General features: G+C 55.1%; 1 protein-coding gene across 3 annotated transcripts in view; it reads left to right on the top strand.

Annotated features, from left to right (window-relative positions):
* Window positions 1-13,514, top strand: part of MLLT1 (MLLT1 super elongation complex subunit) — a 69,240-nt gene that overhangs the window by 5,325 nt on the left and 50,401 nt on the right. For all 3 annotated transcript variants that reach the window (XM_055546404.1, XM_055546409.1, XM_055546405.1), the window contains exons 2-3: window positions 4,606-4,786; window positions 10,506-10,588. In XM_055546404.1, coding sequence (XP_055402379.1) covers window positions 4,606-4,786; window positions 10,506-10,588 — 264 coding nt within the window. The remainder of the gene's footprint in view (window positions 1-4,605; window positions 4,787-10,505; window positions 10,589-13,514) is intronic.

The raw sequence follows: 13,514 nt of genomic DNA on the forward strand, positions 1-13,514 counted from the left end.
GATCTAGGGGAGCAAGGGCTGTGAGGTGAGAGGAGCTGTGGGCCCCAGGCTGGCAGAGTCTCCACACCTGGAGGGATCTGGGCCAGCCAAGCCGTTGGCCTGCTTTGGAGGACTTAGGATTCTGGCCGTGGGGTTCCAAGTGCCTCCTGCCAGTTGGCCTGGAGCAAGGGTAGCGCCCGGCAGAGGCCCTCAGCCCAAGCTTAACTGTCCCCAGATGGCCCTGGGAACCCTCGTTCCGCTCAGGTTTTAGGGAGGTTTTCCCAGAGGTAGAATAGTTAACCCCTTCCAGGGCAGGGTTGGAATGTGCCCCTTTGTTCTGGGCTTTTGTTGGAGGAGGGGGTGGTGAAGTAGCCCCCCAATGAAATGCTGAACCACGGCAGTGACCGAGGCCCGCCCTCATCCCCAGAGGCTCTGCCTGCCTCCTGGCAGCCGAGTGGCAGGTGAGAGGTGTCAGTTGGGGCAGCACAGGCTTGTTAACCCGGCAGTAGTGGACACCCTTCCTGGAACAGCGGCTGAGGGTCTGCTTCAGTTGCTTGGTTCTGCTGAAGCTCGGTTCTGGGGAAGGAGTCCAGGTGGGGTGGGGAGGGAAGGGCAGAGCAGGTAATAAATCACCGAGACTCGCCAAGCTGGAGTAGCTGGCGAGGGCTCAGCTTTGCCTGCCTCTGCTTCAGCGTAGCTCGAGCGTCTCACTGATTCAGTGATTTTTTCCCTCATATCGTGGCCCCAGATCTGTTTGATTCCACCATCTTTACTTCTCAGAAGATTCCAGCACTTGAAGGAGACCCCCTCTCCTGGGTGCAGCGGTGCATAGCATGGTCCTCGGCCCCTGGGGTCTGGGGTTATTGAGGCTGAGCTGGCGCCAGCCCCCGAGGGCAGAGATGCTGCCTGGGCCCAGGCGGGGCTTTGGGCATGGCCCGCCAGCAGCAAAGATTACCCATCGCGCTTCAGAACCTTCCTGTTTACTTTGGCCTGTGGCGCGACTTTTTGGCACTCCCATCTTCCCCCTCTGATGGAGCTGTGGTCTTCCTTTCTTTCACAATCACGGCTCTGCTGCCTGCTGGTGTGCCCTGGGTGGGAACCCCATGTGATGAGACATGCCGGGCGTGCGGCCGAGGTGGAAGCCAGGTTGTGGGTCTCTGGCCAGGTGAACAGCAGACCTGGGATTTAGTTCTAAAGTACCAGAAGCTGTTCCCAGGGTCTCGTCGTCATGATCTGGCTTCCCACCTGGAACCTTGCCCGCAGTCCAGGGATCGTCTCCTGACTTCTCAGCCTTAGAACAGGTTGGAGAGAAAGGCAGAGTGTGTTATACACTCGTGTATAGGGTGCGTGAGGCAGAGTGTGTTACACATTCAGTATCGGGTGTGGGGGGTGATTATGGCCTGTTCGGGACCATGTAAACATCGTTGGGATTTGTTTATCTTGAACGTTGCCCATAAGCAGTGCTCTGCAAATAGAAGCTTGTGGCTGATTTGAGCGTGACTTGTTTATCCAGACGTCCAGTCCTTTCCTCCAGCTTTTGGTGGGGTATTTCCCTTCGAGTGTCCCCATCCCCCCCGCCACTGCTCTGCCCGGCCAGGCTCCACGGGAATCACAGCCTCCCAGCTGCCCAGGGTCTCCTGTCTTTCCTCCATCCGCCCACGGGTCCTCCCAGCTCCCTTGTTTCAGGCTCCTTTTCTAGCCACTGCCTCCAGTTGCCTCCCAGCAGGCTTGTGGTCCATCTGTCTGTCCTAGTCTGCCTTCAGCCCAGACCATACACAGTTGCCCGGGGTACTTCTCACTCAGTGCTGTTTCCCCAACTCCATCACCTGCATGTAGCTTGCGGTCACTTCTCTTGTGTTAAATCGAAATACTCCATCTGGATCCCCACCCCTCCTGCCAGTGGGCTGGCTCTGGGGGGGTCTCTCTGCTCTATTTCTGAGCAGTCTCCCGGGACTGTGGTCCTGCCAGCAGGGGAGGGGCTCCTGCCGTTTTTACAGCTCACTCAGCACCCACAGCCTCCCACCAGTCCACACGTGGAGACCACCCTATACTTAACCGTCACCTCGGCCCTTCCCCGCAGGATGCGCCGCGTAGAACTCCCTGATTTAGGAAGCCTCTCTAGTGTAATCCTGTGTAGTTGACACCTCGGGTAGTGTGGCTACAGGATAGAGGGTAATTGGAGACAGCTGAGTGTGCTCAGGAGCAGGGTTAGGGTGAAGCATACCAAGGAGCTGGCTGTTTGTGGACGGTTGTGGAGACGAGGGCCTGCTTGGTTTCCAGTGTGGGGACCTATCAGATAGGGCTCCGCAGAGAGCAGCCCTGAGCCAGGGCGTCAGGGATGAGTGGACGTTCAGTCTGCAGAGGAGTGAGTGAGGGCTCCCTGGCTGTGGGCTCACAGCCGGGAAGGAGCAGACACGCCTGTGTTTGGGAATGGCTGGTGCCTGACAGAACGAGGAAACAGGGTGTGTGCATTCCCCGTGCATCCTTGGTTCACAGCCCCTACGGTGTGTCTGAAGCTTAGCAGCAGCTGCTTGTGAGCGAGTGCACGTGTGTGCGTGTGCACGGCTCTGCAGCATCCTCTGTCTGAATCAGGTGAAAACGTGAATCAGGAGCATCCCAGACTTGGGGAAACGCAGGCAGGCCGTGTGCTGAGGCTTTTGGACTTGACTCAGACTGAGAAGGGTGAGCCCTGAGTCCCAGGCAGTGACCGAGCAGGGGGAGGAAGGAGAGGGGAGGAGCAGGAGGATGCTGGTGGCGGGGTCTAAACGGGTAAAAGAGGCAGGCACTAGAGGGACTGTGGCCCCTGGGGATGCTCGGGGTCTGGTAGTGAGAAAGAGGGCGGAGGACGCAGAGAGAGGCTTCTGGTCCAGGCCCAGGCTGCCAAAGCCCAACGGGGGAGTCTCCTCCAGGATGTGTGGGATCTGGCGGCCTGCGTGCCCCTGGTTATCTTGGCACTTAGAAGCAAGTGTCCACTTGGCCTCCGCCTTCTTTGTAATGTTCTTGGTTTTGATACTAGGTATCAGGCTCTGTGTGAAGGAAGTTCGGGGAGGGTTTTCCAGGCCAGAGTGGTGTGTGCAGTGGGTCCCTGTCGGCGCTTCAGAATTTGTGAAGTTTGGGGGCTGCTCCCTTAGTGGGGAGAGGCCAACGTGTGTGTGAGGAGGGAAGTCTGGCTGCCAAGGCCGTGGCCCACCTGCACCTGTCCCCAGGTGGCTTCTTTCTTGGCTCCCCCCCCCCCCCCCCATTCTCACCACAAACCATTGTTGGTGTGGGTGACTTGGGTGACCCTCAGGGTCTCTGTTCTCTGGGAGGCACTCTGTGGGATGCTGGATGATGACAGGGCTTTAATCAAGGACTGGCGAGGGTTGGCCAGGACAGCAGAGTGGCCCTCGGATGACCCCACACACGGGCCTGCATCTCCATACAGTAGAGCCATCTCTCATGGCCACGTAGCAGCTCAGTCTCAGACCCTGGGTTGCCTCACTTGTAGAGTGAAGTACAGCCCACTCTTCATTTGATGTGTTCTGCATCTGTACATTCAGTCAGTTGTGCAGCGAACATATTTGGGAAAAAAAATTACAGAAGGTGCCAAAAAGTAAAACTTGAATTTGCTGTTCCCTGGCACTGTTGACATTGCTGCTGCTGCTGCTGCTAAGTCACTTCAGTCATGTCCAACTCTGTGCGACCCCATAGATAGCAGCCCACCAGGCTCCCCCGTCCCTGGGATTCTCCAGGCAAGACACTGGAGTGGGTTGCCATTGCCTTCTCCAATGCATGAAAGTGAAAAGTGAAAGTGAAGTCGCTCAGTCATGTCTGACTCTTAGCGACCCCATGGACTATAGCCCACCAGGCCCCTCCGTCCATGGGATTTTCCAGGCAAGAGTACTGGAGTGGGTTGCCATTGCCTTCTCCGGTTGATATAGCACTTACCTGTATTTACAACTGTTTGCATAGCATCTGTGTTATACGAGGTATTATAAGTAACCCAGAGATGATGTCAAGTCTGTCGGAGGATGTCTGTAGGTCACGTGTAAGTGCTAAGTCTTTTTATGCAAGGGGCTTGAGCATCAGTGGATCTCGGTAGCCTCCGGTCCTGGCACCAGCCCCTCCCTCACGGGTCACACTATTCTTTTTTCGGGAGATCTTGGTGAGCGTTACTGCTCTGGACGGGCTGCCAACCTAAGAGCAGAGCAGGCAAGCCACTAGCAGATGGTTTCCGATGGTGGAGGGTGCTGAGAGGACCACGTGGTGAAGAGCTGTGCGGCTGGGAGTGGGTGCTTTCAGACTGGGTGGTCAGGGAAGGCTTCCCTGAAGAAGCAGCTGTCAAGCTGAGACCTCAATGAGAGGAGCCAGCGAGCTGTGCAGAGCCTGGGGGAGAGGGGACCACAGGTGCCTGGGTCCTGGGGTGACTGGGGTGGAGATGCAGGGCCCTGGGTGGGCTTGCTGGGGAGACAAAGCATGTAGAGCAAACACATGCTCCCCACCCCCTGTGATTGGAGCCTCCTGGAGTCCCTTCACTGTCCGGTTCTGTATGCCACCTGGGGTGGGGTGGAGGGTGGATGGAGGGGCAGCCCACATCCCACGGCCCTGGGCTCTGCGCTGACCCTGCTGCTGCCTCTCTCCCTGCAGTGCACTGTCCAGGTCAAGTTAGAGCTGGGACACCGCGCCCAGCTGCGCAAGAAGCCCACCACGGAGGGGTTCACGCATGACTGGATGGTGTTCGTCCGCGGCCCCGAGCAGTGCGAGATCCAGCACTTCGTGGAGAAGGTGGTCTTCCGGCTGCACGACAGCTTCCCCAAGCCCAAGCGGGGTGAGTGCCCCCTTCGCTGGGGAGCAGCCGGCCTGAACTCCTTGGCCAGCGCTGCTCTGCCCCCACATGGGGGTGCCCCCCACCCCCCCTTCCCCCTCAGCTGTGAACTTGGTTGTCAGGAGAGCCCAGCAGAGGTGGTGACGGGTGTCTTGTGTCATTATTGAGGCTCCTGCTCTGAGGAGCATCCAGAGTATGTGGCCCGTGTTGGAGGGTGGGCAGGGTGGTGTATGACCACCCCGTGAGTAAGCAGGCAGTTGCTCACTGGGCCCATGTTGGCAGAGGAGAGATGCTCTTTCCAGAGCCCCTGGCATGTGGGGCCGGACCAGAAAAGGGAGGCGTACCTCCCCTGCCTCCTCCCCGTTTCCCCCTCAGGCTGTGAGGCACAGGAACTTACCCAGGGTGCTGGGTCAGAGGCCGCTTCCTAGAGAATTTGATGGGGAATTGGGGAGCTCTGTGAGGTCGGGGCCTGTCTGCCGTGTCACCATTTGGTACCCTGCGTGAAGCCTAGTATGTCACAGGGGTCCCATAAATAGTCCTTGAATGGATGTGTTGATAAAGGAACAAAGGACCCTGTGCTCCAGAAGGGCTTCGGGAAACGGAGAGCTGCTGCCGGGCTGCAGTGGGGCCAGAGGGTTGGGAGTGAGGCTGCGCTGGTGAGATGAGAGTATGGAGCCTGTCCTGGGACCCACTGGGGCCTGGGCCAAGGCCCACAAGTATCTTACTGTCCAGCCAGGAGGTGACGTGTGTCACAGAAGTAGACACTCCTGGTTCAGGGGGGACGGCAGCTCCAGATTCCTAGTGGCATAGTGGCCATTGTTCTTCCTTCTGGATTCTTCCATCAGCTTTCAGCTCTTCCTTTCCTTCATTTCTCCTTTCCTGACTTTTCAGTTCTCTTCCTTCTTTCCTCTCTGAGCCTCTTGGAGAGAGCAGATCAGGTTCCTGATAATAGCAGATACCTGGAAAGCACCTGGTAGTAATAGTAGTAATATAATAATGCAAAGCACCTGGTAATAATAATAATACTACATGCCACTTATCAGGCACGTTTTGCTCATAAGCTCTTTTCGTTTGCCCCACAACCCTCTTTTACAGAAGAGGAAGCAGGCTCAGGGGTCTGGATAAGCTGCCCGAGCTTTAAAGCAGGGGTCCACGTGGTGTGGGCCGGGTCTGCAGGTTTTGATTGGCGCTTGGTCACTCCCGTTCATTCCACGGTCACTGACTGTGCCATGGAGCAGCAGAAGCTGGGCTGCCTCCTCCTGGCTGGGCGCCTGCTTTCCCTCTCCCGTCCAGTCCCCTTCTCGCAGTGGTGATTCCCATCCACTCACAGAGACCGAGACGTTGGCAGGGCTGGTGGTGCCCAGGATCCCCTTCCATGTCTCTGTGTGGAGACTGAGCTCCCAAGAGGCCTGGTCACTTATTTGTGGTCACGTGGAAGTGGCACATTCTCCAAGCTCCCAGTGTCTGAAAAATGGGTTCTGGGTGAAGCATACTGTTTTGCAGAGGCAGTTTGCAGCCACAGTTGAGTAGCTGAACCGTCCTTGTTTGCGAAGCCTATGGGTGCAGCCTCTATATAGAGGGCAGCTGCATCACATGGTGGTGGTGGTTGTCACTAAGTCATGTCCGACACTTTGCGACCCCATGGACTGTAGCCCCCCAGGCTCCTCTGTCCATGGAATTTCCCAGGCAAGAAGACTGGAGTGGGTTGCCATTTCCTTCTCCAGGGGATCTTCCCGACCCAGGAATCAAACCCATGTCTTCTGCATTGGCAGGTGGATTCTTTACCGCTGAGCCACCCTGCATCACATGAATTAGATGGTAGATGCTTACTTGCCATTTGTTTAGTGATCAGGGAAAATCAGATAAGGTGAAGCAGCCAGTGAATTCCTAACAGGACTCCAGCCTCTGAAGTTATACTTTATTTGCTTAAAAAGTGTCTTTTAAATCAGAATATACACCCCGCACAGACCCAGCAGGAATGAACCTGGTGGGCATCTCCACCTCCCAGCTCATCAATGGTGGTCCCACCCCAGGGGCAGCCTTCTAGTCCTTTCTGGGTTGTGTCCCTTCCTTACCACTTTAAAGCTGTAGAAGCGAATTCACTTCTTATTTCTAGATTTTTCACTTTAAAAATTTATTAACTTTCTAACCTGAAAGTTCAGACTCTTTCCTAAGCTTCGCCCCCTCACATCCCCGCCAAGCAAGGGGTTTGCATTTGGCCACAGTTCGCTGCTATATCTCTGGGGCTGAAAGGATACAGTAGGTGCTTTCTAAATGTTTGCCAAGAGAATGGATGGGTTCTCCAAAGCTGTCGGCTTTGGCCAGGGTCTCCTGACTTTCCACTTAGGAAGAGAAGAGTAGGAGCAGCCCGTCTTCCTTGACCCTTATGCCCCTTCTGGGAGCTACACTCAACTTGGTTACGGTTGTTCCACTCCAGGTTAGAGAGTAAGTCTAGAAGTCGTTAACTGTGAGGATCATTGACTATATTGATGCTCTCCACCGTTGGAATGGTTCTCTCTCAACTCTGGGCAACTTGCTCCAAGGAGAATGCTCAAGGTCATGCCAAGGTCAGATAGGATCTTTTTTGTCATCCTTGCTTAAAACTTGGCCCCGTTTTGGGACTTCCCTGCTGGTCCAGGGGTTAAGAATTCATCTGCCAATACAGGGGACATGGGTTTGGTCCTAGATTTGGGAACTGAGATCCCACATTGTTGTTATTTATTTGCTAAGTCCTGTCTGACTCTTTGCAACCCCATAGACTGTAGCCTGCCAGGCTCCTCTGTCCAAGGGATTCTCCAGGCAAGAATACTGGAGTGGGATGCCAGTTCCTTCTCCCAGGGATCCTCCCAACCCAGGGATCGAACCCATGTCTCTCACGTCTTCTGCATTGCAGGCAAATTCTTTACTGCTGAACCACCAGGGAAGCTTAAGATGCCATATGCCATGGGGCAAGTAGACACGCATGCAGCAACCAGAGAGGCCATGTGCCACAACTGGAGAGGCGCCCGAGCGCGCAGCTGCAGAAAAGCCCTCGTGCTGCAGTAAAGACCCAGCTCAGCCGAAAAAAGAAATTTGGCCCCATTTACTTGGCTTCATACTTGGCCTGTGGCTTTGTGAACACCTTTTGCTTCTTCCTCCCCATCCCTGCATTTGTCTTTTTCATCAGAGGTGCTTTGCCTTTTTCCCCATACCCCCATCATTTCATTTATTCAGTGGAGACTCCCCTCTTCCTCTGGATATTTCATTGCAGCCTCTTCCTCTTCTGATGAGAACTGGCTCCTCTCCAGACCACCTCATTAGCCATCACACTGGGACTTACTTTACTTTTCTCCTCAGGGATTCACCTAACACCCTGTGTTTTTGTTCATTTTCCTGTTTTACTGGAGTAATTTATCAAGAAGTTTCCCAAGGAACTAATTACTGAAGCAATTTCTGAAGAAAGGTGTGTAGGGAATAAAGTCTTAGTGTATCTAGAGTGGCCTGTTCTGGCCCCACGCTTGAGCGCTAGTTGAGCTGGGTGTAATGTTCCAGTTGGAGAGTGACTATCATTCAGAGTTTGAGCGTGTTGCTTTGTCATCTTCTGAGGAACCTGATGCTGTGGGTTTCTCATTCTGTTGCAGGTGATGTGTTTTTTAGTGTTTTTGTCTTTTCTCTAGAAGGACTTAAGATGGTTTTTATGACCTTTCTGGGGACTTTTTTGGTTTGTTTGTTCATCATATTGAATCTTTTTTGGTTCATTTGTTCATCATGTTGGACATTTGGTGCCCTTCATTTTAGTTCTGGAAGGTTCTCTCCTATTTTTTTTTTTTCCTATCTGTTTAATTTCTGTTTTCTCTTTCTAGAATGCTTGTTATGTAACTTCTCTATGTTTAAGTTTTCTCATCTGTAAAATGGGAACAAGTGCATTTGGCTCACAGTGTTGTTGGGAGTTGATGGTATAAGATTATGGGAACTGCCTGGCACACAATAGGTGCTTTATGAATATTAGCTGCTGTTGACATATGTTTAATTCATGGGGTTGTTTTTGCACCTCTCACCTTTTCTTAAAAAAATTTTTTTTATCCTTACATTCTGGGAGATTCGGTTGACTTCATTTTCTGGTCATTCTGATAAATTAAACCACTGTAAATACTGTATTTACTGTATTTGTAATGTCTAAGAGCCCTTTCTTACTCTCTAATTTTCATTTTTGAAAGTATCTTGTTTTCATTTGTCGAGCTTGTCTTCCCTCGGAGGACATTGACTTTGGTTTTTTTCTTTCCTTTTCCCAAGTTCCCTGGGAGAAGCTAAGGTGGCCTCTAGGGCGCATGGGACAGCCTGGATCCTGAGCTGCGGGATGCCAGGTGGTGCAGGTTTCAGAGGGAATGAGAAAGTGGTATGGTGTGGGCTGCATGTGACGTGCCCAGCCAGCACCCACGGAAGATGACCAAAGAGCAGGAGACCTGTTGGAATTGGGATTGGGGCTGAGGTCAGCCCCACAGAGTTCCCTGCCCGTTGTCCCATCGGCAGGGCTACTCCTGACTTCCGGGTGGGCTGACTATCCCATTGAAGGTGACTTGCTCCCTCCTGGGGACCAGAGGCATGCCCTGGGCCTCTGTCACCAGCTGGGCACCCGACACCGCAGATGTGGATCATGAATGAATGCAGCATTTGGTGGCAGTAATGACTCACATTCATGCCCCGAGGTCAGGTGACAGTGCTCTGGGTGCTCAGCTGAGGAGCTGGCCACTGGTGCCACCAGGAGGCTCTGCTGCGGTGGGTGCTATGGCCGGGTCATGACTGCCCCCTCGCCCCTGGCGGGAAGTCAGGCCAGCCGAGCAAGCCTCATACCCCATGTGCCGGCCACGTGCAAGGTGCTGGCCTGTCATTATGTTCCAGCCATTTGCGACCCGCTTAAGAGTTACAGTCCAGACACACGTGTGTAAAGGTGTTAACAGGTGGCAGGGTTTTTTCCTACCTCTTGGTCACCACGGGAGAAGGTGGGGTGGAGGACATGAGGGGTTGATCTGCGCTGTTCTGTTTTTCCTAAAAGCAGGAGAACAGTGTTTTCCCATTAGTCGCGTAGTGACAGCATACATGTCAAAACATTGACAGTGCGTCCTGGAGAGTGGGACTGTGGGAGATTGTTTTACCTCTGTTCTGTGTTCTTGGGTTCTCTCTCTTTCTCCCTCCCTCCCTCCCTCCCTCCCTCCCTCTTCCCTGGGGATGCTGTGGTCCCTAGGGATGCTGTGCTTAGGTGCTGCAGTGGAACCCAGGCAGCAAGCTCCATCTTAGACCAGGTCACCTCCATCTAGTGTCCATGTCCCTGGCCCCAAGCAGGGCCCCAAGTCACGTGCTCACATGGGTGATGGCAGGAGGTGGGCACAGCAGAGAGCCTGCCCTGCAGGGAGACCAGGGCTCCCCAGGCCTGGCATCTCGCCCAAGCCTCACTTGCTGCTCTCAGCTGGTTGAACCCACACGCCCAGTGGCCAATGCCGGCTACTCTGCCTCAGCTGGTCTCTGGCCCCTTCCCACACACTCTCCCACCCCAGGGTGGCAGGGGTCCCCTTTCTCCTGTTCTGCTGCTTCTCTCCCCCTGGGACCCCTCTGATGTAGACCAGGCCTGGGATCTCTGCTCCTGGGGAGCCGGCCTCCTGCAGAACCCACTGAGCCCAGAGAGGAGGCAGAATGCGTGTGCTTCCTCCTGCTGGGTGCTGATGGCACGTCATCTGTCTCTTTTCAGTGTGCAAGGAGCCCCCCTACAAGGTGGAGGAGTCGGGGTATGCTGGCTTCATCATGCCCATCGAGGTGTACTTCAAGAACAAGGTAGGGTCCTGGGGAGTGGTGGGAGGACGCACAGCGCACACGAGGTGAGGGGACCAGTAGTGCATGCGCGGCAGGGTGGATGGTGACACGTGTGACGGAGACGCCATGTCAGGCGCCCGCGGGTGGAGTGTCGCATCCATCTCTCCATGGCGGTCAACTGGGGAGCTGGCAAGTCGGGGAGCAGCAAGCCATGGCCCCATCAGTCATGCTAGAAGTGGCAGGGTCCCTGGCTCAGCTCTCACATGCTGGGGTGGGCCCAGAGGCCTTGGACTGTCACCGTGGGAGGAGAGGGTACGATCTGGAAGGTACCTGGACGTTCAACACAGGCTGTTGGTTGGAGGCCCTTGTGCATCTTCTGAACCAGAACCGTTGACGGCCTTGGGGGAGAGAGCTTTTAGAATTGTTGAGTGAGAAAAGCAAGTTGTGTGTATGGTATTTATAGAAAAAAGGGATCATACGTACGAAAGATGGTAAAGGTAATCCGGGTGGTAGGATCACAGGAGGGTGTTCTCTCTGTAGTATTCGTCTCTATGTGCTTACAGTGGGAAAAAATAGAAATCATCTCAGAGTGTTCAGGCTGTGATAACACAATACCACAGACAGGGCGGCTCAGAAACACCAGAAGTTGTTTGCTTAGTGTTCCGGTGCCTGGAGGTCCTGGCCTAGGCGCTGGCATGGCCAGGGGAGGGCCGCGCTCCAGGTCACAGGCTCCTCTTGCCGTGCCCTCCTGTGGGGAAGCACGAGCAGTCTGTGGAAGCACCAGTCCCCTTCCACGGGCTCCATCCTCGTGACCCAGGCCCCTCCCAGCACCATCACGTGGTGGGTGGGACGCAGCCCAGAAACTGGGGACACAGTTCAGACCAGAGCTTTTTTCCTGAAGCCCAATACCCAGCATTTAACCATTGTCTGCCTGGCAGCAAGCCTCTGTTGCTTCTCGCAGGTGTGGCCAGCTGGCACTTTACCTGACTCTGAATGCCCGCTGGCCAGGTGCTTCTCCATGTATGCAGCTGGACTGGCTGTGGGCAGCTCTGCCACCCCTCAAGGGGGGCGACATCCTGGGGGGCCCATGAGTGCCACCGCTCACTTGACAAGCCACTTCTTCTGAGAATCCCTGGTGTCAGGGGCAGAGCTTGGGGGCACTGAGGAACATTTCATTGGGTGTGGGATTTGATGGTGGGGCTGCAGGTCACCCTGATTTTCTGGGCGTCAAGGTGACTGGCCGCTGATGAGAGGAGAGCCCAACCTGTCTGCACAGGCACAGGAGGGGCACTGTGCCCCTGGGGGTATTGGCGCCCTGTGGCTTAGGGAGGCAGACCCCGGGAGGCCTCCTACTGCTTGGGGAGTGTGGAGGAGGGCCAGGGCTGGGGTGAGTCCCGGGCAGGTATGTTTCCAGCCTTTCTGCCCCGCGGGGAGGCTGTGCAAATGAAATGCTGATTGGAGCCCCTCTAGGTGGCTGGGGAGATAGAGCAAGTGCATCTGGAGAAAGCGATGTGCATGGATACCTCCGTATCTGCAGCGCTGGGCAGTGGGGCTGGCGTGGAGCTATAAGCCCGTTCTCAAGATGAGTGCTGGGTGCTCTCCTGTGCCCTGTGTCCCATTACTAGAATCCTCTGCCCCTGGTGGCAGCTTTGCCCTCAGGGCTGTAGTGGGCAGCCCTGCACTGTGAGACTACCTGGGGAGGCACTGGGGTGCAGGTCACAGGTCCCATTGGGTGCACCTCACGTTCTGCTGGGTGATGCTTATTACTGAGTACTTGGCCAGGCCCCAGAGGGTGGTCACATCCCCAGCCTGCGTGCAGGAGTGCCTAGATGCCCAGTCATATGGGCTGGGCCGCACCTTGATTGTGGGGGCTCACTTGGACCAGCAGAGCTTGTGTTCACGTATGTGTACCCAAAACGGATGTGACCCAGGATGATGGCCATTCTTGAATTCTGATGTTTGCTTGCTTCTTCAAGTGTTGTCTAAATGTGGGTCCCCTTGGAGGTTGGTAAAGCTCAGACAGGTGTGGAAAAGCAAGGGCGGGTTTACGGCAGAAGCAGCTGCTGCAGGTGTGGGATGTGTGTGATCCAGGGCCATCTGGGGAGGACTTGCTAGTCGCTTCTCCCAGTGTCCCCCCACCCATTCCCCACCCCCCGCCCCCCACGCAGGCAAGAGCTGCCATTGGAGTTGAGCCCTGCTCACCGTTCAGTCATCAGTTAGGCGAGCTGATCGTGGCTGTGCTAAGCAGTGAGGAGCAGCTGTGGACAAGCCACTTCTCTGGACCCGTTTCTCTGTCTACAAGATAGATTTCAGTCGTGTCTGCTTCTCGGGCTGTTGGGAAGATTAGGAGAGCTGGAAGGGAGGGCACGTGGTCTGGTCCCAGCACGGAGTGAGCGCTTCATCATTGATGTCACTGCAGGGTCAGCCTGGGCACGCAGAGTGAACAGAGCAGGCAGTCTCTAAGGCCTTAGGCCCCGGGAGTCGAGGCCCCAGGGATGAAGGAAGGTGACAGGTGGCCTCTCCGAGCAGTGGGGTGGATGTGCACCCAGAACAGGAAGGGCTGTCTCTCAGACGCAGGACATTTTCTTGTGTAAGCCTGTGGCGTTCTGGCTACATCTGCCCCTGGCCATGGCACCTGCTGTGGACGGTGGAATTCTGAGTTCCATGGTGTTTGGCACGAGCACTTATCTGAGGCCGCGTTCTGTTTGACTTGTTGGCAGGATGTTCTTATACAGATAAACCACTCCTTTCCCCAAAGCCCGGGTGGAAAAAAGAGGGGTGGGGTTGGGTTCTTTTGACTTAAAAGTTCTTCTGGGCATTGCTGAGCTGTTAGTATTCACTTGCTTTTAATGCCAAATGCAGCATCCTTCCCAGCACCTCTCCTCTGGCTCTGGTTCTCCAGACCCTGTCCAGGTGTCCAGGAGCTTAGCTTTCTCTGACAGTAGCC

The sequence above is a fragment of the Bubalus kerabau genome, chromosome 1 (assembly GCF_029407905.1).
Source record: "Bubalus kerabau isolate K-KA32 ecotype Philippines breed swamp buffalo chromosome 1, PCC_UOA_SB_1v2, whole genome shotgun sequence".
NCBI classification, from domain to species: Eukaryota; Metazoa; Chordata; class Mammalia; order Artiodactyla; family Bovidae; genus Bubalus; species Bubalus kerabau.